General features: G+C 44.5%; 2 protein-coding genes and 1 non-coding gene across 5 annotated transcripts in view; 2 read left to right on the top strand and 1 right to left on the bottom strand.

The window, feature by feature from the left end:
- ADAMTS7 (ADAM metallopeptidase with thrombospondin type 1 motif 7) overlaps positions 1 to 400 on the bottom strand; it is a 50529-nt gene extending 50129 nt beyond the window's left edge. For both annotated transcript variants that reach the window (XM_054078258.1, XM_054078259.1), the window contains exon 1: positions 284 to 400. In XM_054078258.1, coding sequence (XP_053934233.1) covers positions 284 to 362 — 79 coding nt within the window. In that variant the 5' untranslated portion in view covers positions 363 to 400. The remainder of the gene's footprint in view (positions 1 to 283) is intronic.
- Positions 401 to 1048: 648 nt separating this feature from the next.
- Positions 1049 to 1121, top strand: TRNAK-CUU (transfer RNA lysine (anticodon CUU)). Its single transcript has one exon. It is a non-coding gene; the product is annotated as a tRNA-Lys (tRNA).
- A 1168-nt stretch (positions 1122 to 2289) lies between these two features.
- Positions 2290 to 22667, top strand: MORF4L1 (mortality factor 4 like 1). Of its 2 annotated transcripts, XM_054077620.1 has the most exons (13): positions 2290 to 2445; positions 5508 to 5554; positions 6099 to 6166; positions 8424 to 8510; positions 9130 to 9210; positions 11734 to 11796; positions 16681 to 16706; positions 17323 to 17411; positions 17708 to 17809; positions 18475 to 18563; positions 19669 to 19841; positions 20187 to 20271; positions 22009 to 22667. In XM_054077620.1, exons 1-13 carry the CDS (start codon positions 2406 to 2408, stop codon positions 22091 to 22093), a joined length of 1035 nt encoding a protein of 344 aa, XP_053933595.1. In that variant the 5' UTR covers positions 2290 to 2405; the 3' UTR covers positions 22094 to 22667. The 2 variants fall into 2 exon arrangements, with proteins under 2 accessions (XP_053933595.1, XP_053933596.1); XM_054077621.1 differs by lacking the exon at positions 11734 to 11796.
- Positions 22668 to 23994: the final 1327 nt, after the last annotated feature.

Raw genomic sequence — 23994 nt, 5'->3', positions numbered from 1 at the left:
CGAGGCTGCCTAGCGGCAGCGTCCCATGGGCATCTTTGCCTGAATCCCCACACCCCGCGGGCATCCCGTCCTGCACCCCCGCACCCCTCCCTCTCGCGCCCCCTCCTGCATCCCAGCGCCCCTCTTGCATCCCCGCCTCCCTCCTGCACCCCCGCACCCCTCCCGCACCCCCGCATCTCTTGTGCATCCTCTCCTGCATCTCCTCCGCACCTCGCGGGTACCCCCGCACCCCGCGTGTATCCCCTCGTGCACCCCGTCCTGCATCCCGCTGCCCCCCGCGGACCTGTGGGCACGGTCCCTCCGCCCGCCTGCAGCGCCAGCACGGCGGCGAGGAGCAGGAGGAGCCCGCCCGGGACCGGCATCGGTGCGGGCAGCGAGCGGCTCAGCGCGACTGGTGGGGGGAAAGCTTTACGCTAAGAGGCGGGAGGGGCGCTGGGGGCGTGGCTTCGAAAAGGGGCGTGACCGCACGGCGATAAAAGGGCGTGGCTTTATTGTGGGGGCGTGGCCAGCTCGGCCATCTCCCCGGTGCGGCCCGCGGGCGCCTCCCAGTGGCCGCCGCGCGCAGCTCCTCCCGACCCCTCCGCCCGAATTTGAGTGGAAAAAGGGTGTTTTCCCACGGGTGCTGGCAGCGAGCTCAGGCTGGGCCTCCACCTCGGTGCATCTCTTTGATTTCCTTTTCGGGATGACGGACTATTCATAAAGGCTAGTAGTGACAGGACGAGGGGGAAAGGTTATAAACTGGAGATGGGCAGATTTAGGCTTTGATATAAGGAAGAATTTCTTCACCATGAGAGTGGTGAGACCCTGGCACAGGTTGCCCAGGGAAGTTGTGGCTGTCCCACCCCTGGAGGTGTCCAAGGCCGGGTTGGATGGGGCTTTGGGCAGCCTGGTCTATTGGGAGGTGTCCCTGCCCATGGGAAGTCCGCTGGTCACTGTGCCAGAGCAGCGCTCCCGCCCGTTGGCGGCTCCGCAGTAATCCCTCACGGCCAGGGCGGGCGCTGCGCGAGGAGGCGCTGCCGAGTCGCTCGGAGAGAGACATTTCGTCAGTGCCCGGCTAGCTCAGTCGGTAGAGCATGGGACTCTTAATCCCAGGGTCGTGGGTTCGAGCCCCACGTTGGGCGTGCGGTTTCTTTTTTTCTCATTTCCGTGTTTTTATCTCCACTCACGGCCCTTGCGGCCAGCAATGGCAACGAAACGGATGTTTTATCTCTCTTAGGAGGGGGAGCGTGAGCGGTCCCACCACAGAGCATCAGAAAGTGTTGATCTGCTTGAGGGCCAGGCTGGATTCAGGGCTGCAGCCAATTGGATGAGGCTAATGGTGCCGAGCACCAAGTCCTGCACCTGGGACACAACAACCCCATGCAGTGCTCCAGGTTTGGGGAAGAGCAGCTGGAAAGCTGCCTGGCAAAGAAGGACGTGGGCGTGCTTGTTGACAGCCGTTGAATATGAGCCAGCAGTAGGCAAAGTGGACGAGGAGGCCAACATCATCCTGGCTTAGATCAGCCATGGTGAATTCTTGAATCCTGGGTTCAGTTTTGGGCCCATCAGTACAAGAAGGATATATTGGGGCTGGAGTGCATCTGGAGGAGGGGAACGGAGCTGGGGAAGAGGCTGGAGACCAAGGGTTATGAGGAACAGCTGAGGGAGCTGGGGTTGTTTAGCCTGGAGGAGGCTGAGGGGAGACCTCATCGCTGTCTACAACTGCCTGAAAGGAGGTTGTAGCGAGGTGGGTGCTGGTCTCCTCTCGCAAGTGACAGGTGACAGAACAAGAGGAAATGGCCTCACGTTGTGCCAGGGCTGGTTCAGGTTAGATACTGGGAGAAATGTCTTTACTGGAAGAGTTGTGAAGCACTGTCAGAGGCTGCCCAGGGGGGAGTCACCGCCCCTGGAGGAGTTTAAAAGATGGGCAGATGGGGTGCTTGCGGTGGTTTAGTAGTGGGCAGGTGCGGTTGGACTCCATGGTTTCAAAGGTCTTTTCCAACCAAACAATTCTATGACTGGTTCTATGATTCCATGACTCTATTGATTCCGCGAGGCTGAGTCTATTATTCTAGGAAAGCTACAAGTTCCGGCATGCCTCGCGGGGGCGCTGTAGGAGCAGAACTACAAGTTCCCGCATGCTTTGCGCCAAACGCCCTCACCACCACAAAGGTCCCAGAGTGCCTCGCGGTGTTCTCGGCTCAGAACTACAAATCCCGGCATGCTTTGCGCCCAATCGGCCTCACAACTACAAAGGGCCCAACGTCCCTCGCGGGATTTCCCGGCACAGAACTACAAGTCCCGGCATGCCCTGCGGCACGCACAGCGGCGCGCGGTGTGCGCTGGGTCCCGGCCGCGCGTGATGCAGCGGCGGCGGCGGCGGCGCTGAGGCCCCCGCGGGGAGGGGGCGGCGGCGGCGCACATAAATGGCGCCCAAGCAGGACCCCAAGCCCAAATTTCAGGAGGGTGAGTGCGGGGAGGGTTGCAGGGGCCGGGTTGGAAACAGCGGAGGCCTGTGGGGAGGAGCCCAGGGCTCGGCGGGGTGCGGCCGGGCGGGTTCCTGGCTTCAAACCCGCTGCCACCGGTCGTTTTTCCGGCCTGGCAACGGTGGGGCGTGAGGGAGGGACAAAGGGATTGCTGTAAAGGTGAGAAAGCCGCGTCCCTGTTATCTGGGACCCTTGAGGCAGGGGGAGGAAGGGAGTTTCATTGAAGTGGAGGGGTGGGAGCTTGGAGGGGGGGGCGGGACAATGAGCCTTGGGGTCACCCTTGAAGGTGGGGGGGACGACTCTGAGCTTGGGGTGGGGGGGAAGGGGAGACCCCCAAAGGTGAGGGGGGGTGTGGATTCAACCTCCCTAAGGCTGTGGGGCCCCCCCGAGGCAGGAGATGGGGAGCCCTCCCTGAAGGCAGGGGAAGGGAACCCCCTTGAAGTGGTACAACGACACCTCTTGAAGGCTGAGGTGTAGGGGGACCCCAAAGGCTGGAGTGGAGAGGGGGAGCCTGTGGCAGCTGTGGCGAGGTTCCATGGCTTTGAGGGGCTGGCGTCTGTGAGAGAAGACCTCTGCCTACCACTATTCTGGGATGAGTATTCCAGTGTTGTGGCTGCGAGGTAAGCTGTCAGCAAGGCCCTCACTAGCCCGGGCCCAGACCCCAGGGCTTGCCATCCCTTGGTGCAGAGGGTGGCTTGTTTTTAGTTTTCAGTGATCTAACAGTGTGAGAATATGTGGAAGAAATGAGTTCCCGTAGGCTTTGTCTCCCTCCTTCTTTCTCATCTTTCTTAGCAGTGAGACATGGGGCATTCCTGTCCCCTCTTATTCTAAATACACTTCATTTTCTTGCAGGCACTGACATTCATTGTCGTTAAAGCTGTTGTAGTCTACTAAATCTGTCAGGTTTTTATTTTTCTTTTCTTTGAAATGTGGCTGTGAATTAGCCTTCCTTGAAAGGGAAGATTCCTTGGTAAGGGATCTTCGTGCAGGAGGAGTCACAGGGCAGTATCTGGACTACAGCTGGCAGTGATGGTGGAATCCCTATTTACAAGAAAGCATCAAGTGTTTAGGTGAATAAGGGTTAAGATTATCCTTTTTCTGACTCTTATTTGGCATACATTTTGGTTTTTAGATAACGGTTGTGGTTAATACTAATATAGGTAAATGAGAATGGTAGACAATGGTGAATGCCAGCTTACTCCATCTTTTTTTCCCCTGTCCTTTTTGGCATTGAAGCAGGACTTCCCACACAATCATGATGTTTCTTTAGAAGCACAGTTTGCAGAAGGGTGCCTGGAAGCTGGCTCTTTTAGGTCACTGAAACAACCCTGCAATTGTCTGTGCTTCATGGCTGCCTGCCTTGGAGCGTGCTCAGTTGTGCAGCAGCATTCCATGCTGTGTGCTAGTACCTACAGTATTATCAACCTGCAGAAATAATCAAGATTTTAATGTATGATTCACATTATAATAATTAATGTGCAATCAAGTGAACTGTGGAGACTAAGAGTTAGGTAAAATTCTGGGCTATAATGACGTTGACAGCTGTAGGAAACTGAGCCACCCTGATTTAGTACAGAAGATAAAGTTTTTAGGCATCTTTCCACAAACACAGGTGTTTGTGATGACATTTTCTTTATTAAATAAAAGTACTGGGTGTATCAAAATGGACATTTCCATGAAAACCTTCCGAAATCTTTTCCTTTCTTGATACACAGAAGAATTTTACAAGTTGAAATAAATTTCTGGCCTTTACTGTGAACACTCGTTTCAGCTCTGCGGAGAGAAAGCATGGGATCCTACAGGCTGGATAATAATGAAGTCTTAGAACATGAGCAGTTCTTTCTAGTCAATGTAGGAATGAAACAGTAAATTTACAGTCGGATGTTGCTCAAAGTCTGGATATGTTGGTCCTTCCCCCAACCTACCCATTCCTGAGCTGCTCACAAGGAAGAAGGCGTCCAGGGTTCTGTTGCTGGTGAGATTGCCTGATTCCATGCACCGCCTTCCCAGTCCATTCACCTGCTTATTTGACCTGCACGTGGGGACTGTGACACCCTCTTCTGTCCCCTCACTCCTGGCAACTGTGGCAAGAGCTTGTTGTGTGCTGCACCCTCTCTTATGTAGCTTCTCTCTCTGAAAATATGAGGCGCTTTCCAGGAAGAAACATCTGTACTCAGATATCCTGTTTTAAGTATGTTCAGGTTCCCACAACGTAACCACACAATAAGGTTTTGATGTTAAGGGAAAAGACAGTTTGCAGAATAATCTCTTCCTACTTAAAAACCGCAGAGTGGCCAATTTCTCTTGCTGTACAAACCTGGTGTATGTCTGTCCCACAGGTTGGATGGGGAGACAGTGTCTGTTCTCTGTCTTCCTGACTCCATTGAACTGGGAACACCAGGTGGTGTAGGAGTGCTTCCTGCAGGAAAAGGAGCACAAGTGACACTTGTCCTCTCTGCACCTTAAGCTTCTGACATATCTCTTATGAGAGCTATTTCCAGCTCTGAATCAAAATGCCCAGTCATGAAGACTCAGGAGTTCCTTACAATGGGATAGTTTTACCTGCAGACTCAGGCTGAAGGAGTCTGTTTGTATTGAGCCAGTCTGTTCTGGTGCCTACAACTGAAATTCAAGGCTTCAGAGGAGTTCTCTGTGTCAGCATTTAAGGTTGTCATTTAAGTTGTCAGAGTGGACGGCGGCTGGCTGTGTGGGTGGGAATGTGAGTTCCGGTGCTAGTTGTTTGCTGAAGCTGCCGGCTGTTCTGCAGAACTCTGAACAGGTTGTATGTGGCTTGCACAAGTGCTCTCCAGGGAGGTCTAGGAGTCTTTGTTTTGTGGCCTAAATAATCAGAGCTCTGATCCTCTTTTGTATGCAAACGAATTTGCTTCTCAAACACCACCCTTCTTCTCAAATCGGTATCCACCTTTGAATTTGTCTCTAGGTTGATGCTGGATTCATGTGACATTGTACTTGATGAGATATGTCTTACAGAAATGGCACATTGGTGATGTTGTAAGGTGTTTGTCTGCAACTTTATTTCAGGTGAACGAGTGCTTTGTTTTCATGGACCTCTCCTTTATGAAGCAAAGGTATGTGGGTCTGCTTATTGCTGCAGATGGCTCTAACTGGGTTTATTTACCTTATGTATACATTCTTAACGTAGAAAAAGCCTTATGGGACACTTGTTCTGCTGAACATACTGCTCCCTCTGTGACTGCAGAGATCCATATCATTGATTTTCCTTTTGAAGACCCTATACCTCAGTCAGCTTACCTGCCTGAGGGTGGGGGCCTGCATGCGAGTGCTGTAGTGAATGGTATTTGGCTAACCTGGAGTAGGGAAGTTACCACTTGTTTACTGTTCTGGTAATGTGCAGGAGTTCTTGATCCTTCTTGTGAGTGGAGACATTGCTTTGGGTAGCAGAGCAGAGCTGCCTGTTTGCCTGGCCCTTCCAAATCTGTAAACAGGCAGTAAATTGTGTTAGAGAACTTATTTCTGCTGTGAAATAGCTGCCAGTGTTCCAGTCACTTGCATGGAAATCCCTGCATCTTTAAACTCTGGAAGCTATAAAGGCAATACTCATTTGGATCTCTATTCTGGTTAGTACTGACTGAACTTTCCTCTCTGTTCCAGTGTGTAAAGGTTGCCATAAAGGACAAGCAAGTAAAATACTTCATCCATTACAGTGGTTGGAATAAAAAGTAAGTATTGCATAAAAAGCAAGCAGTGTTTCATTTTGCTTCACAGGAAAATGCAGCGTTGTCTGCTTGAATGTGAGTTCAGTGGACTATGAGCACTCTCGCATCCCTGTCCTTGGGAGCTTGATTCTGAAATTGGCCAAAATGATTTTATACAGAAGCCAATGATTTATAGTAACACCAAGAAAAATCCCCCTTTCCTTCAGAGCTTTGGTTGTGTGGACAGACAGGCTTAGTGTGTAGGTAGACCGATGGAAATGCTGTTTGTTCCAGTGTGAAAACAGTTGCTGTAATTCCTCCCTGGCAGAAATATTTAGCACAAAAACTTCCTTGTTGTGTGCTGGTAGGAGAAGCAACCCCTTCTGAGGCAAGGCAAAACTCTCCACTTTGACACACAGTGTACTTCACTTTTACACTTTGGACAGCAAAGTTTGGTAGCAAAGATTTGGATGAGTGTGCCTTACTGGAGGCTGTGTTCCGAATGGAAAAGGCTGTCTGAGTCCTCTGCAGGAGTCGGTTTAGCCTGTGTTTCAGTTCTTGCCTCTCAGGCTAAGGTACAGTTACAGACACTTCTGTGAAAATGTTTAGATTCTAGGTGAGAGATTGCTGGAGAATAAAGGTGTCTCCATGAAATAAATGTTGAACCCGCTAAAGGCGAATACCTCTTGAAAATAGTGAATTTATGTACTTTTTTCTTCCATGGGAATGCTATTCTGCCTCTAGGTTTTGGATTTAGGAGGAGTGGAGTTTTTTTCGTAGTGATTAAAAGCTTCAGCTTCTCAGGCTCCAAGAGTCTTTCAGAGAGCTGCTTGGTTTGTTTTAGTTTCATTTCAATGCTGCGGACTCTGGAGACTCTTAGGCACCTTTGTCACTTTAGTCTATCTCAATCTCAGTTAGGTGACTGAAAGCTGAACTTCACACTTAACACACAACTCTTTTAAATGCACCTGCACACTCTCCCTGCCAAATGGGCAGGCAAATGTTTTATTATAGACACCAGCAGTTACTGGGAGTGTAATTGGTTTGTACAGTGGCTGCTGGATATTAATGAGGCAGCATCAATTTGACACTTCCTCTCCTTGTTGATCTCTGGTGAAGGGTGCCCCGAGTGATGCTGTGACACTTGCTTTTCTTGCTTGGCTATTTGTTTTCTTGCCTTCAGTCTTCCAATTGACCACATTAAAAGTGGCATTGCTGCAAGATTTGAACAGCTGGGACAGTATGACTCCTTAATTTTGATTGCTGTAATTATGATCCTTTGTTACTTGTTAATGCTTGACTTGTTAATTTTTGTTTTGCAAGTATCAACAGTTAGGACACCAAAAAAGTTCCTTCATCGTACAGTGTAATGTGCCACACAGTTACATAGCGCTGCTTCCGAAGGCTTCTTGCAGCTGCACAGGCAGGAGTAAGATAAGTGGCTTAGATATCCGACCAAAGCTCTGCTCTGAAAATGTGCTCTGAGGCTGTGTACAGCTGAGCATGTGTTTCTCCAACACTGGTTGCTGAGCTTGCTTGTCATAACTCTTTAAGGCTCCTATAGTGGTGTAGGTTTTGACGCCTTGATGTTCTAAGACGGCAGTTATTGCCAAGAAATGAAAATGACACAGAACTCTGTATAGACAGAGTTTAACTCGCATACTTGATAGTAACTGGGCCACTTTTAATGTGTTTTATTTGGAATAAACTGTCACATTGCTCAGATAATCCAGTCTGTCACAGTGGAATTCTTGTAATGGCAATTTCCCCAACAACCTGTTCTCTTAAATCGTTCACTTCAGATTCTGCAAATATTCATGCCATCTTGGTTTCCTTCACAGACAGAAATCAGAGCTCTTCTTCTTACAGTAAGATATTATTGCTAAATTTGTTAACCTATAAAATGTTGGAATGGATAAAGGAAACTTGCTCCATGATATAATTATAGCTACAGGTGTCCCATAATTTAGTAAGCGTAGAATATATTTTTTTCTCCCCAAGATGCCTCTTAAATTAAGGAGTCCCCTCCCTCCACTGCCCATCCTTCAGGTCTGGGAAAGTCTGGAAATGCCCAAGGTTTACACTTCCCTAGAAAAATCCTTACAGCTTCAGTCTGTGGGGATTACATTTGGTAATTTGCACTTCCAGTTGTGTCAGTCCATGACTTGATAGAAAACCAGGATACTCTTAAATTCCGTGCAGCTTTTAATTGACTGTTGCATGTAGGATGCAATTATGGAATGTTTTGAATGATTGCTTGATTTTGATACATTTTTTTCAGCTGGGATGAATGGGTTCCAGAAAGCAGAGTGCTCAAATACGTGGATACCAATTTGCAGAAGCAAAAAGAACTTCAAAAGGCCAATCAGTAAGTATTCTTTTTAGAAGTCCTTGTCAGTAGGTATTTTCGTTTAGCGGAGCTTCAATCCAACAACTGAATAGCAAGGGAAGTTAGTGAGGTTTTTGGAAAAAAGTCCTCCAAGAGTTCATGTGCTCATTTATTCTTGAGATGCTTTGGCTTGCAGAGGTGTTCTGGCCTTTGTTCCATAGCAGCTTAGATAGGACAAGCTGCTGCTTAGTTTTAAAAAGGTGTTTGAGGTTTTAAAGGAGAGGAGGTTGATGAAACGGGGAGGCAGCCTGAAATTCTGTACATCCTGTGCTGTAGAAATCGGGCAGCTAAAAACACCCTTAAAATATATTGTTACCGGCTGAGAATCTTCTCAGTTCAGGATGCCTACAAACAGTTCGATTTTGTGAGCGCTCATCTTGTATTTCTTCAACAGAAATGCTTTTCCTGAGAAGCTGGTTTGTATTTTTCAGCAGCAGTGTGCTGCTTCTGTGTGATTCAGCGTAACAGGGATGAGAGGAGGAGAAATGGGTGTTCATGAAGAAGCCTAAATCTTCTTGATAATGAGTTGAATTTGTTCCTGCTTGTAACACATATTGATTTACAAACCCATATGTACAAATTTGTTCTTTTTTTAAAGGGAACAATATGCAGAGGGGAAGATGAGAGGTGCTGCTCCGGGCAAGAAGACTTCTGGTCTGCAGCAGAAAAATGTTGAAGTGTAAGAAACTTTTTATTTAAAAAAAAAACAAAAACAAAAACCCACCCTGAAAACCCCACCCAAAGAGCTCCCAAATGTTTGTTTGTCAGCTTTACTATTGATTTTGAAGTAGTAGTTTTCTAGAATGGTTCTGCAGGCTAACCTGCATTACTTCTGATATAATCTGTGCAAAAGTTTTTTCACTCTTGTGATACCAAAAAGGCCTTTGAAGTATTTTCTTAAAGCTTTCTCTTAGGCTGTGTGGTGTTTGGTACTGAGTAGACACTAACACTACTGCTTTTGTACTCTATTCCTCTTAAGTCAGTGAACTGACGCTCGAAAAGTGGTGAGTCCTCATGTACCTCAGTGAAATCTGTTTCTATGTACAATTTTATGATTCTTCTAAGTTGTGCAAGCACATTTGAATAAAATAGCTAAAATGCCTTGCCTTCTCACAGTGCAATTGTTTAAAATGCATTTAAAGAGTCTTTATTTTGCTGTTTTTAACAGAACTAAAGACCTTTAAAAATGTTTTTGCATCTTTAGAGACCAGAAGCAAGCTCAGACATTTATTAGAAAAAATAATTCCAGGGTGTAACTGTCAGATTTCTCTCATTCCATCCATTTTGGTTTTAGGCATAGGCTTGTCTGGTGGTCTGTTCAGATTCTCATTCAATCAGTGCAGCTCTGCTGCTTTGCTTATGTGCCACGAAACTCTTCTGTTAGGGCTAGTGCTTTGCTTAATTGTAAAGACTCGTTAGTGTTTTGAGCTCCTAACTTCATTTATGGTTCTAGTCTGCATGAGGAATCTTCTGAAATGACATCAATTCCTAAGAGCATTTGGCAGCAGTCATAGATTTCATGTCTCATTTATGGGCGGCTTGATGCTATGAGAGATGTGTTGTCAATGTGAGCGGTGCAGTGCTAGTGGGTGCAGATTTCCCTTTGGGATTAATCAAAGCCTTGCTGAGGCTGTAAATTGACTTTTGGTCTCTGGAATAGGGAGTCTGATGGATCTGGCTAAAATGCTGTGTGCCTCCTCCCTCATGGTTTGGTGAGGTAGGTTCTGAGGTGCTTTAACCCCTCCTGTTTGGTGCGTGAATTCTGTCAGCTCATGATGGCCTCTGGCAGGGACCTGGTCATCTGTTTTTCTTCATTTGGGGTGAAAAAACCTCCAACCAAATGTCTGCTTAGACAGCTCCAAGTGAGTGTCATTAAAATCTAATTAAAACAGATCTAAATGATGGCCATTATGAATCGGCTGATTATGGGGTTGTTGTACCCGAGTCCTGCATTTTAGTCAGTGGGAACAGAATTCTTTTCATGTGTAACTTGGACACAGGTAGTGATGACTCAGTTGTAAACATCTACAACTTGCACTATGGAGAACATCCCAGTAGTAGCTGCAGGATGAGATTCCCTGTGCTGCCAGCTTTGGTCATCATGGTGGTTCAAGCTGGTTGCAGTGGGATGAGTTGTTCTCTGACTAAGTGCTAAATGTTAACTTGTGCTTGAAATCAAAATTGGCTTTATCCTCTCAACCATACCTAATAACATAGCACGCAAGGGAGACCCACACAGTAAAAGTGACTTCATCTTGAGTAACTTCATCTCTGGGTAGCTCTAAAGCTTGAAAGTGTGTTACCACGTCTGTCGTTACTCTGGTTGAAGCAAGCTGGAGGAAGGGAGTGGCTTTGCTTTTTGCTGTCATCGCTGTGGTAAGCATGGGTGGCTGTGTCCAGTGTAGCAAACAGGCAGTAAGCTAATTCTGGCACTTCTGTTTCATGATGAATGAACAGGTTAATTCCTTGATGGTGGATTTTCAGAGTTATGAAAGGGAAGAAGGAAGACAATTGTCATTAGAACAGCAGCCACGTTGTGAAACTTACTTTTAACAGGGTCCTATACATTTGTTGCACTGATCTTGCTCCTAGTCTCTAGCCATTACCAGCATCCAATGCATCCTTCTAAATTATAGCTGTGCTTCCTTCAACAAAGTCTCCCTATTTTTCTTCCCTATTTGGAGGCTGACAGGAAATGCTTTGACTTACACTAGCAGTGATGCAGGGTTGTGATACTGCTGACCGAAGTACTGCTGCTCACATCCTGCTTACAGCTAAAGGCAAGATGGCTTCTGAAAAACCTCAAAATACAGCTCCAAAATAAAACTTCTACATTGTTCTCTTGTTGTAATGTTAAGGTCATTGCAGCTGTGTAAAGTGCTGCTGTTGGGGAGGGGGATAAACCAATTACATTACTATTCTAAAAGGGTAACGCCTTTGGGCCTCAAAATTTACCTTTTGTAGCATTCTTGGAGGATTAAACAAAGGGAAAGGTAACTTAGATTTTGAAACTTATTCTTCAGATAGACAAACAATAATGAAAAGGAAATAACAATCTAAGCACAACTTATCCTCCAGGAATGCTCAGTAAGACTATGATATACTGCCAAAAAGGTGAATTTTTGAATCTTAAATCAATTCTCTTTAAGGCTGACCATGAGGTCTGACATTCTTTCCTTAACTCAACCCCCATTGTGCCTAGATTTTTCAGACGAGATGGAGCGCATACTGTTTGCTGTTTGGAGACCCCTACAATATCGACGCGGTGAGTTAAGGATGGATTGTCAAACCAGGATTTTCATCCTGAAATCCAGTTCTCCTTGCTTTCATAGATTTCTTTTTAGAGACTCTTAAAGTCTTCAGATGTAATAATGTAAGCTTTGGTAGCAGTTCAGATAATTATAAATACCAGAGTTTATCATTTGGTTTGGTTTTTAAAGCCAGCATGGATGACTAGTTTTTAGCTTTCTGAAATGTGTATCTTTTCAGTTGGCATAAGGTACAGCACGAGTAGTCAAATGCATTCAGTGCCTCCACTCTTTAAAGGAAAACGGAGAACAACTTGATTGCAGATTTTTGGAACTGGATGGTTCTAGAAGGTTACAGTTGGTCTGCATGCTGGGGTTCTGTTTCCATGGGAACTGGTGACAAACTGTGCTCTCTGCTGCGAGTCTGGAGGGTGAGGCTGCTCTGAGAGCTGGTGTTAAAGTGTGAGGTTTGAACTTGCTCCTTAATGTGCTCTGTTTATTTGCTGGCTCCAATCCGCTCAGAGTAACTGTTTCCTTAAACTGCAGCTCATTGAAGAAGCTTTTAGGAGGGTTTGTAAGCAATATTAGATCAAATAGAAACATGCATGAAATGCGGGTTGGATATACTGGGTTTTTTAAAATAATTATTCATTTTACAATAACTAGAAGCTATCATAGAGAAATATTCTATGCTTATAGCAGACTGCTAAAAATGAAGTGCAACACCACAGGCACTGGCTTCTTCAGGCTGTTTTGTCTGTAGCTCTGCTGAATTCAAACTTTTAAGAGTTGATGCAACCTTGGATGGGCCTGATATGATTAACTTGCAAAAGATCAGTGAACAATGATAGTTGATGGGAGCTTGGAAAATAAGAAGGGCAACTGAGAGTGCTCTGGAGGGAAGATACAGTGCTGAATAACAAACCTGAGAATAGCATCTGGTTTTAAATTATCTGTGTGCAAGCAGTCTCATCAGAGATACTTTCAAAACAGTGTCTCACTCAAAACAGTATCTTGCCTTTGGAGTTATTGGTTTTCTTCTCCTGGCAGTCTTGTTCTTAATCTGGCCTTGCTACTTGGAAGCACGTGTTCCTGCTGCAAATCCCTTGTGGCAGCCCTGCTATCTCTGGCACAGCCAGCAGCCCTCTCGCAGGGCACTTCAAGCACTCTGAATGTCAAGCAGCAAGTGAACACTGCCTACATGCCAGATGTCCGGGGCCGTAACAGCATCAGAATGGCTGCACTGGCTCCAGCCGGAGGTTTTCCTAACCTCTTCTGCTGTCTGGTCATCAGTAGCGTGCTTAGGGGTAATCAACTGAGTCAAGTCTAGAATGGTGTTCTGCCCCAAACACCCTTTTTGCTTCTAGCAGGCTGTAATTCAGGGCCTTGAAAGCTGCAGGCTGCATCCGTGTTTAATAATCCTTGGTAGGATTGTCTTATCTAATAAATTTGGAACCATTTGGACTGCTGACACTCCCTTCCTATTCTCACTGTAGTTCAGTACAGCGCTGAAGAGAGGAGGAAAGGGTATGACTCCTTCTGTCTTTTTGATATCTGCTGCTTTGGTCTTTCATCTGTCTTGAGGAAAGATTGATTCATTCTTTGAGCTTCACCTTTTATTGCTACTGATATCTCTACCACATTTCCCCTCTTCCTGCCGAGTTGGGCTTCCTCAAGCTGACTTGCTTGCCCAGTAGAAGCTGCTGCAAACTTCCAGCTCGCCTCTTATCTCTCTGCCTCTTCTGGTTTATTGTGTGCCTTCCCAGGTCAGGGTGTGCGACCAGGCACAGGAGACGTATCTGTTTATCATCTGGACCTCGTTTTTTATCCTTTTGTTAATGATATTCAATGGTTTATCTGAGTCTTGATGGTTCTCTCAACTGAGTCAGTGACCAAGATGCTTGAGCAATAATGGCCAAGTTCGTTCTTTCTTACAGCGTAGCTATTTTTCACACTTGAATCTTTTTATTTACTGTTCTATAACCAATTACCATGTTTTAGAAGAGGCTTTATGCTTAGCTACAGCTGTTGCTTCAGTAAACTGGCACTTCATCTCCTTTAGCTGGCATTTACAAATGTACTGATCTCAAATGCCTGTGACCAAGCAGTAGCTGCCTTCTTTTTTGCTGCTGCTTGTATCTGAACCAGCTGTCATGGGGAGGGGGGGGGGGCGGGTTCTAACAGACCTTTAGGTCCCTTTAAAAGGCACATGGATTTGGAGGAAGTGAAATACTTGGTGGTGTCCACAACGTTTATCTGCTTGGTCATGGCATCCTGACTGTTGTGAAGGAAGTAAACCTTCCAAAGAACGTTTTTTTTTTTTTCCTGACATCATTTATGTGTGGTGAATTGTATTTTCGAAGCCTTTTTTATTTTCTGTTGGCTGTTTTCTGGACTCATCCCAGAAGACACTCCAGTTCAGAGCTCTGAGCATTAACACCAGCTATCTTGTACAAAGATTGCTGTCTTCTTGAGGTGGCCCCAGGATTCTGTGACAGATATTTGATTCTCTTCCTTCGGATGAATGTCTGGAGAGGGGAAGTGCAGTCTTTCAGTATGTTGTCTTCTATGGGCTCCTCTTCATTTGCTTATGAACACACAGCCTTGTTTTGGATACTGAGGCTGGAAGTTCAGGATTATGCTCTTGTGGCACAGAGTACTTATTTTCCTTCAGGGTCTGTCACCTTTGATGTATTTAATAGCATTTCATTGTGGTAAGCTGTAATGCTGTTTGCTTTCCACTGATTGTCTTGTTTCAGATGGTTGTGTCTGTAGTTCATTTATTATTGGGTTTTTAATTCAGTCTCACATTTTGACCCCTAATATGTGAATATTCCTGTTACAACTGTGTGGTTTTGTTCTGCTGAAAGCCCCGCAATGAGGGCTGGCTTATCTTCTTATCAGAACTGATTGTTGGCCCTGCTTCTTTGAGGAGGTAGCATCTGACTGCAGTGGGGTGCAGCCCTTGCGTTTGAACTGTGAGATTGGTAGCCCCTTGTACCTCTGTTCAGTCTTTAATTAAAACTCTTTTCGTAAAAGCTTCCTTAAAACTTCCAGGCTGCTTTTTAGCGATGTTGTCGGTTTTCAGTGGAAATTGCTGGTCAGTAGAGAAATACAAGAATGAAAAATAGCAGCTGGGCTGTACCTGCTGCTTAAGAAGTGAGTGGAAGCTTTTATACTGCTTCTATGCAGCAGGGTAGGACTTGCTGCTCCTAATGGAGTTGTGAAGTGGCACAAAAGGATATGATTTAACCTATCCTCGATGCATTTCAGTTTCTCAGACTACAACTTCTATCAATAGGGCTGTCTTTAACCTTAGGGCTGTCTTTAACCTTTGTGATACAGATGCTGCATCTTTCTCCTGGATATCGAGTGCGCTGTGCGCTTCAGTTACCACACACAACAACAGCACTCCACCTTGTGCAGCTGAGCATTATTCTTGGCAGTCTGTGGTACAAGCTATCAAAATTGCTCTCTGCTAAATGCATTGTCTCTAACCTTAGCTCTTTGTGTGTTCCCTAACCCAGAATTGTCCTTTAGACTTTATAAGACTGCTTCCAAACTAATGCTTAACACTTCTATCTTGTGATTTTCATTCTGGAAAGAACTCCTTGTTCTTCCTTGTTTACTCTAGGTTTGGAAGAAAAGACTTCCTCTTCAATACACAAGTACATTATCGGTGCCTTGACTTGGCAGTTGTTCCCTCTTCCTGGAGAGACATGATATTTATTCTCCCTGCGGTTTAAGCCTAATGCTTGTTTTCCAGCTTCAAGTCAGAAACAGCCTTACTCTTCCAATCTTCAGACCTTCCTAGAAGCTCTGCCTGCTTCCTCATCCAGATAAATCCGGTTCAAGCCTGGATACAAGAGTCACTCAAGATAGTGGGGAACTTCCAAGGGAATAATCTTGAATTGTCAGAGTTTTATCCACACAATCTGCAATTTGAGAGTTTTAACTGGACTCTCATTAATTGTGAACGCATTGAAACTTGAGTAGTGATGCTGTGAATTAAAATGTTCTGAAAATGGCTAGTAAATATACAAAATTCCCATAATAACAAAACCACCTGTTAGGACATTTTAATTCTGTCACTGATACTCGTGACCTATCTGAATATTTGTCGTGTACACTGTTCCAGGTATCCTTAACATTTTTGGAAGTACAGCTCTTTCTTTGGAATAGAAATAAGGGCTACTGATAGGGACCATAGAGGAGTGTGGAAACAGTAAGTGTTGAGAGAAACATCTGGAAGAAGATAAATATTAGGGACAATGCTATTTAATACTGGTCCAAGTGATTACACTTGACAGAAGTGTGATCTCCCCTAAAAGCTGATGTAGGCAATGTAGGCAATCTATGCAGCTTCACGCTTATAATTCTGACAGAGCTGTTTAAACATCCCTCTGCTGCCGTTGTGGTGAAACCGTGTGTTTTCGGCACTTTACTGGAAGTTAATTCAATTAAGTCAGACTGAAATTTATCTGATGATTCCCAGCACTTCTTTTTCCGTGTCCCATATTCTGTCTCCAAGTGATCTCTGGAATACAGAAATAAACCTACAAACCTAGTGCAGTTTTTCAAGAGCACTTGGAAAGTATGAAGCATCTGTAGATGTTGCTTGCCTAAATGTGTCAAGTCAGTACTGATTTTAAATGCTCATGTGTTCTTTGGGGGATTTGTAGGTTTAAGTTTAGTGATTCCCCCCCAAAATGGCAAATTCTAACCTGTTACATGACAAGTCTTGTAGTATCAGAACTGATGCTAAATCGTATCTGACGTCTTTCATGTGCTTTTAGCTAAATATTCTATAGGAAATTGAATTCTGAACTTTTCTGGCTTCCTACTTTCAATTCTTTAAGTATCGCTATCTGTGTTTGCAATAATTTGTGTTCTTCTTGCAGGAAAACAAAAAAGAATAAACAGAAAAGTAAGTATGTCTTTGTTTTGTATGTAAATGGATATCCCTAGTGAAGGATTCCTAGCTGGGATAAGACCTTAAATCTGCCTCAACCAAATTTACTTGTTGCCACCTTGTGTTGTTCCTCTTGGCTTTCAGCCTTTTCTTCCTCTTGGGCCGGAGGAATGCACACTTTTCTGGTTTGTACTCAAACTTCTTGTTTCAGTCTGAGATTTTTAATCTCTTGCAAATTAAAACCAAAGTGATGTTTCCATGGATCTGTTGAAATAATTGAAGTCAAACTTACATTTGCTGATTGAGATGGCGATGTGACATATCTGTAAAGCAGAGTTGCTGGATTAAAAAATTCTTCTGAAGAACATTGGATACTGACATATAGGTTTGCTTTTAGTGCAGAAACCTCCATCTTGAGATAAGTGTAAATATAGCACTTGAAACTGTTACAAATGTGTGGGATTTCCAGAATACAAGTAATATTTAAATCAAAAAACAATTGAGGATGACCTGACCCAAGAGAGATCAGAGTCTTTCTTTTAAATCCTGTTACTAAATCTTTTTTTTCAGTGCTATTTCTCACTGACTGCCCAGGTCTCTGAAGCAGCACAATTTCTCTTTTTCTGTGCAGCTCTAGGAACTGGAGAAGGGAGCAGTACCAGTGATACTCCTCAGCCTCCTAGGAAGAAGAGGGCTAGAGTAGATCCAACAGTTGAAAGTGTATGTATTTCTGCTTCTCTCACAGAATTTTGCATAGGAAATGTCTTGTTTTGCTCAGAAATATGGGCAGCGATACTTTGTCCTGCGGTGTGGCAGTGTGAAATGTTACAGCTTGCAAAACTAAGGTTCCCGTGTGGCCTTGAGAGTCTGAGCTCTTTGCTTGTTCCCCATGGAGCCTATTACTGTAGTAATTCCTCAGTCCAGTGGTGCATTTCAGTTGTGAAAACAAGGAATGTGGGTAACTCTTAGCCTGGACAGTTATCTGAAAGTAATTGGTCTGGCTTCACTTTTTTCAGGAAGAAACATTTATGAACAGAGTTGAAGTAAAGGTGAAAATCCCGGAGGAGCTGAAACCATGGCTGGTAGATGACTGGGACTTGATCACTAGGCAAAAGCAGGTAATTTGTCAAAGGGACAACCTGTACATCTACAGGAGAGGACACTGAAACTAGAATGTCACATCCTGTTAGAGTGCAGTGTAGTCACAGTGCTCCTGTAGGGTTTGACAGCAGCCTGGTGGCTTACTTGGCAGTTCTTGTTCTGGTTGGATTTCAACCATGGATCACCTGTGAGTCAGACTGTGGCTCAGCAGAGTTGCACGTAAATTTGTAGGACAGGCTTGGTCCAATCAAGCATAGGCTAGAAAGGCAAATAATTTAAACTTATTTAAGCTTTAAGGGTGGTGTTAACTCTATGCGTGGTTGCTTTGAACAGCTGCTTTGTTGGTAGGGAACTGGTCTATAGGAACACCGTGTGTGAGGTACATTTATTTTACCTCAGCTCCTTCCGGGCTTGTTTATGTGTCACTTGCTGCAGAGTTCTGCAAGTTTCTTAAGCTGTTCCACAGCACTTCCAGAAAGCTGTCGCGTAGGGTAGAGATTGTATTGTCTGCCAGGCTGGATCCACGTAAAGCTTCCTGATACAGTACATTAAACTTCATTTTCCATTTTAAAAGTATAAAACACTTCCATGAACTTAATACATATTAACAAATCATGGCTTGTTTCTTATGAAACTGCTACTGGACTTGCACAACTAGAACAGTTTCTTCTTTCTTTTGTAGCTCTTCTATCTTCCTGCCAAGAAGAATGTTGACTCCATTTTAGAGGATTATGCAAACTACAAAAAGTCACGAGGAAATACTGATAACAAGTAAGTAGTGGTCATTTCCAACCTTAAATGCTGCTTTTGCTGTTATTGTTGGACTTGTATGCCATGGAAAGTTTATTGAGGTTGTTAAACATATCCCAGCCCTATGTCCAGCTTCATGTTGAAAACCAATGATCAAGGAGTTTAGAAATCTCTGAGGAAGTAGTGCAGTTCTGCTTTGTGGATGTTATTCCTGGTTTTCCCCACCTTCCCTAGGCCTTCTCCTAACGGAAGCTGATCTAAGCCAAGGGAATAGTTCTCCAGCCCTTCATTCTAGATCAAGCTTCCTGTGTTGGATGAGTAAAGTCACTGGCAGTTGCTGTGTACAAGCTGAACAAACCGTCAAAAAAAGTGACCTAGCAGATGAGCAAAGTGTTACTGTGTGGGTGGAGGTGAAGGGTAGGAGACACAGAGGTGAGGGATGGCTTCTCAGAATCGGATGGCTGATGCTAATTACCTTGTGGTGATAGCATTGAAGATTCTTGTTTGTAATTACCCCAGCAGTCCTGCCCTGACAACAAACAAGGTGTGTTTATTCTTGAGTGAAGCTTTCCTGTTTTAAAGGGAGGGAAACAAGAAATGTGAAGTTGTGTTCTTGCATTCAAGAGGAAGCGTGCTATTGACTTTTCAGGGTCATTTAACATTCATTTATGTAACTGTCCTAATGTCTGCTCTGAACTTGTTTGCAGGGTGGAGTGAGGGTTAAGCTGCTCAGATTTGCAGTGCCAATTCCTACATAGTTATTCTTCCATTGTGAAGGCCTGCGGGAGTGTGGCATTGAGGTGTAGGTAGAAGGGATCAGTTGCGTGAAGTATCAGGTGTCTCACCCTTTCCAATAAGCAGGAGTTCACTCTGATTACTTATTGTATTGTACTTGAAACTGATGTGAGCTGGGATTAACTGTGGTTGAAGCAGAAGAGCTGGTGAGTGTCCTTGTAAATACTTAGCATTGCTTTGAAAGGACTGCTCTGATATCTCCGAGTAGGTGACTAACAGCAAGGGTTTTCTTAAGTTTGCCTGAATTCTTAGAGTTCAGAACAGTCCATTTATTAAGGAAATCTCATCCAGTCACTAGAACAAGACTTGTGGTGTTGTCTCTCTTTACCAGGGAATATGCAGTCAACGAAGTTGTGGCTGGAATTAAAGAGTACTTCAATGTCATGCTGGGAACTCAGCTGCTTTACAAGTTTGAGAGGCCCCAATACGCTGAGATTTTAGCGGATCACCCAGATGCTCCGATGTCCCAGGTGTATGGTGCCCCACACCTGCTGAGGCTGTTTGGTGAGTATGACTTCTGGACATTGAGGAAGAGCAGTTGGAAGCATTCAAATGGTTTCTTTTCCTGTCTTCAGTCTTGGAGGGGGGGAGGTGTGAATGTCAGAAATTTGACCAGTAGCTCTGAAACACGTCGTTTCATTTTTACTCCATGGACCTAAAGTGTTCAGAGCTGTTTGGGAATTTAGAATGAAAAGGAATTTTCCACAGCCTAGTTAATTTAGGTGAATCTCTGTATGTTGGAATGGATTCCTTGGCTGCTTTTATCTGTTCCTGTAAGTTTTAGACTGTACTTAAATACTCGTTGAAGTCGTGGTTTACAACTAACAAGTGCTGCTTTTTTTGAAACAGTACGAATTGGAGCTATGCTTGCTTACACTCCTTTGGATGAGAAGAGTCTGGCTTTGCTCTTAAACTATTTGCATGACTTCTTAAAGTAAGTACTTTTTAAGTGCTTCAGCAAGAAAGAAGTTGTTCAATAAGCACTTGGCAAATTTCCAGTGAAGGATTGCTACGTAACATATATATATATATATATATATATGTGTGTGTGTATGTATATGTATATTTTGTTGTCCTAGGCTTGTGTGTGATGACAGTGAAGCTTTCTCAAACTCTGCTGTATGCATGAGTGAGGCTGGTTTTGACTTCTCCCCAGTTATACAGAGATTATTGCTAGTTAAAGGTCTATTTATTTATCATTTAGTCTGCTCTTCTATAATCTATCCAAGTCTGCTACTTGTTTCAAAACAAATGTTGAAGGATTTGTAGTTGCTATAAAAAGCAAATTGCAGCAAACTATTAAATTACACAACAGTTACTCAACAACAATTGAGCAAATGTTAAAAACTGATGAACCTTAATGTTATTTTTGGCATGAACTGTCATTGTGACTTCGGTGCTCTTCACTGTGGTGCTGTATATTTTATATTTAGGCTGCAATACTCTTCCTAAGTAATAAATGACTTAAATGCAAAAGGAGATTCTTAAAAATAGTGAGACCTTCGGTTTCCTTACTACTGTAAGGAACTGTCGAGTCATTTGCTGCTGAGTTTACCTGCAAATCTTTCCTGAATGTGAGATTCTAAAACAGAATTGTACTTCAGTTCAGTGCCTGAGGTGCCATTCCTGTGTTTCTTCATATGTACCATCATGACTTTAGCAGCTCCCGTGTATCTGTACTGTGCTGGAGGGGACCCGGTGTTATGCTTGTGCAGTTGTAGGGACATTGTGTGGTGTAAAGCGACTCAGCTCTGCCAGCTTTTCACTTTCACTGTACTGGCGGATTCTCTTGGTCATATTTTACTAGAGCTGTCAGCTTGCACTTATGAATTACATGCAGAGGAGAGAGGTGTTCAGTGTATTCGCATACAAGGCCTCAGTGGTGTGCTGATAGCATTTGGAAATACCAGTTTGTAATAACTAGGGTAATTAGCTGTTCTGCCAGTCAATACCAGTAATACATCTGTGATTGATAAGCTGTTGGAAGTTGAAAGAAAACCCTCAACAGTTCCAAGATGGCTCTGCAGCAGAGCTTGAAATGGATCAGCCTCATTTCCAGGGTAGACTTGTCTTGGAATGGTCCTAGAGTCTTGAGTTGATCATGGTCTTCTGGGTAAGTGTGAAATAAATGCAAGTACTGAAGAGGTTTCAGCTGTAAAGGTAGAAATATGAAGCCTCACCAGAGGTCCATGAATCCATTTGAGAAGTAATGGCGTATAACACTTATCTTGCTGTGGCACTCGTTGATCATGGCTTCCTTTGCTCTCCCCATCACTCATTGACCCACTCAGGTTCTACATTTATGCAGGCAGAACTTTCTGGTGTCCTGCTCCTTGTCCCTGTACCCTGGAGTACAACCAGTAGCAAAGTGATTTGAGGTACAGCAGCTGACTGAACCTCAAACAAAGTGTTCATCCTGTTAATTTTAACCTCCCTGTGCTCACTTAGAGCTGGACTTGGTTGAGAACTTGTTTGGAATTGATTTTTTTTTTTTTCTTCTGACATGAGCTGTCAAATCTTTAATTACTTTGCCCAGCTGACTTTTAGTAGATACGTGTTGATTTGCTGCTCTTGAAATCATGTTTCATGGTCTCAGCAAGCACCTAACAACTCTGCTAAACAACAGAGGCTTCCAGAAAGAGGGTAATTAATCTTTTCATTGTTTTTATAGGTATTTAGCAAAGAATTCCTCCGCGTTGTTTAGTGCCAGTGACTATGAAGTAGCCCCTCCTGAGTATCATCGGAAAGCAGTATAATACCAGTGATAATTGGATCCGTGTGATACTGTCCACTTCCATATCTCGTTCTTCACCTTTCGATTGCACACGTTATGTAAGCGTAAAGTGAATAAAGTTGTGTGTTTCAAATGGAACTGGCATTTGTAAGTCCAGCAGATTTCACCTCCCAGAGCAGAAGCTTGGAGTTGAACGGGTGCTCTTCAGTGTTTCTGGCTCACTGCTGTTCGCTTCAGTGGACTGTAAAAAGGACGCATTATGGTATGTCGTTGTACGAACTCGTCAGTGCTTGTGGGTCTGTATTGACATTACCGTGTGCTTCGCTATCCCGCTTTATTGCGTAGTGATGACAGACACAGGCTCTCCAGCCCCCGAGGGCTGGGCTCACCCAGTGCTGGTGCTGTGACTTCATCTGACTCAAACCCATTCACTTGGTGTTGGAAGTGAAACATTTCCTCCGTATGTGTATGCTGTTATTTAGGTGGTTGAAGGACTGTGACTTTTATATTCTAACCATTATTGTACCGTAGGGTCTTGGAAATGTTGGTCCTTTCACAGTGTTTTACAAACCTTCAAATAAACTTTTTTAATTTCAGATGCTGTCTCTCATTTGTGTTTGCATCAGTCCTGCCCTTATGGCAGCAGCCGGCCGAGGGTGATCAACGTGTGTTAACAGTGGTACAAAGTTCTGCAGTATTAACTCAGACTCTGTGTTCCTTTTAATTCTAAGGACCATTAGTTAAAGCCCATGCATCCAGTTCCAGTGGGCAATGTGGATTCTTTTCCTCTGGGATCATTATAGTTTGTAAGTGGTGGTAATGCAATGTCGCTGCATTTATTGCAGAGTTCCTAAAAGGCTTAACAGCCTGAGCCCTGGGAGTGCACTCTGCCTGGCTCTGTCTGTCATTCTCTGCTCTAATTCAGTGTTAAATGTGTAGCAGCGTCTCCAACAGTGAACCGGAGGGCAGGTGGGGAGCGCTGTGACTGCACTGCTTTGTCAGGATGTTGCTTTTAAAGGCTTCCTGGGAGCTGTTACGATTCCCTGTGCTCCTGATTCTGTCTCAATACTTTTGCAAAGAGCGGTGGTAGGGAAATGGCTGTAAGGGAAGTGTGAGCTAATGCTGATGGGAGAGATTCTGGCACTGCAGGTGCCTTGTGTGTATTATTTTTCCTGGGCAGATGTGTGTTGTGCTTGACTCTGACCATGATTATCAGGCCTGTAAAGCTTATCTCTCCTTTCGATGTTGCAAGTTCCCTGCAAGTTTACGCCCTTTTTCTGGGAAGGTCACCAATGGAATTAACTCCGAGCTGCACAATACACAGCCGACACTGTTGTGTAAGTCTGTCCTGTCTGCCTTTTTGTTTCTTTTCCCTGCTTCCTTGTGTATTTCCCAAGGCAGCTTGTCTGTGTCTGGGCATTGTGGAGTTACCAACTCGCTGTTCCAGCCCTCTCGGCTACATTCTGTCAAGGAGCCATCTCCTGTTCAGGTCTTCTGTCTGCGTCTCCTCCTGCCCTTAGGATGATTAAACTCTTCTGTAAGGGTTCATTTAGATCAATTTTATTGTAGCTCCTTTCTGTTTGTAAACTCTTGCCTGTGTGCTTCATCACTTGGGAGCCAATTCCCAGCCCAGTGAGAGGGGAAGGCAGAAGGGCTGAATTCAGTGCATCAGGTTTGCCTTCCCTGGCAGATGCTTTCCTGCAGTGATTCTGTGTCTGTGGGAGGCGGCTCCATCTGTGGAGAGCAAAGCATTCAATTCAGTCTTGGTGCTTCCCGCCCCCCTTTATCGGGAGAGTTGTGCTGTTCAGGGTGACCATGGGCTGATGAAGGCTTTCGTTCACGTCTATTATAAGTGCTGCATGACTTGGCTGTGGCCGAAGTAGCTGCTGTTTTGGGCAAAATACCAGACTAATCACAGATGTT

The sequence above is a fragment of the Cuculus canorus genome, chromosome 12, assembly GCF_017976375.1.
Source record: "Cuculus canorus isolate bCucCan1 chromosome 12, bCucCan1.pri, whole genome shotgun sequence".
NCBI classification, from domain to species: Eukaryota; Metazoa; Chordata; class Aves; order Cuculiformes; family Cuculidae; genus Cuculus; species Cuculus canorus.
The sequence above is the reverse complement of the archived record's forward strand: the minus strand, read 5'-3'. Positions and strand labels throughout refer to the sequence as shown.

Excerpts from the sequence above, each read along its gene's own strand:
- MORF4L1 (XM_054077620.1), top strand. The coding sequence starts at position 2,406 with ATGGCGCCCAAGCAGGACCCCAAGCCCAAATTTCAGGAGG. Across the intron at positions 5,555-6,098 it reads CTCTCCTTTATGAAGCAAAG|TGTGTAAAGGTTGCCATAAA; the intron begins GTATGTGGGTCT and ends TCTCTGTTCCAG. Across the intron at positions 8,511-9,129 it reads GAACTTCAAAAGGCCAATCA|GGAACAATATGCAGAGGGGA; the intron begins GTAAGTATTCTT and ends CTTTTTTTAAAG.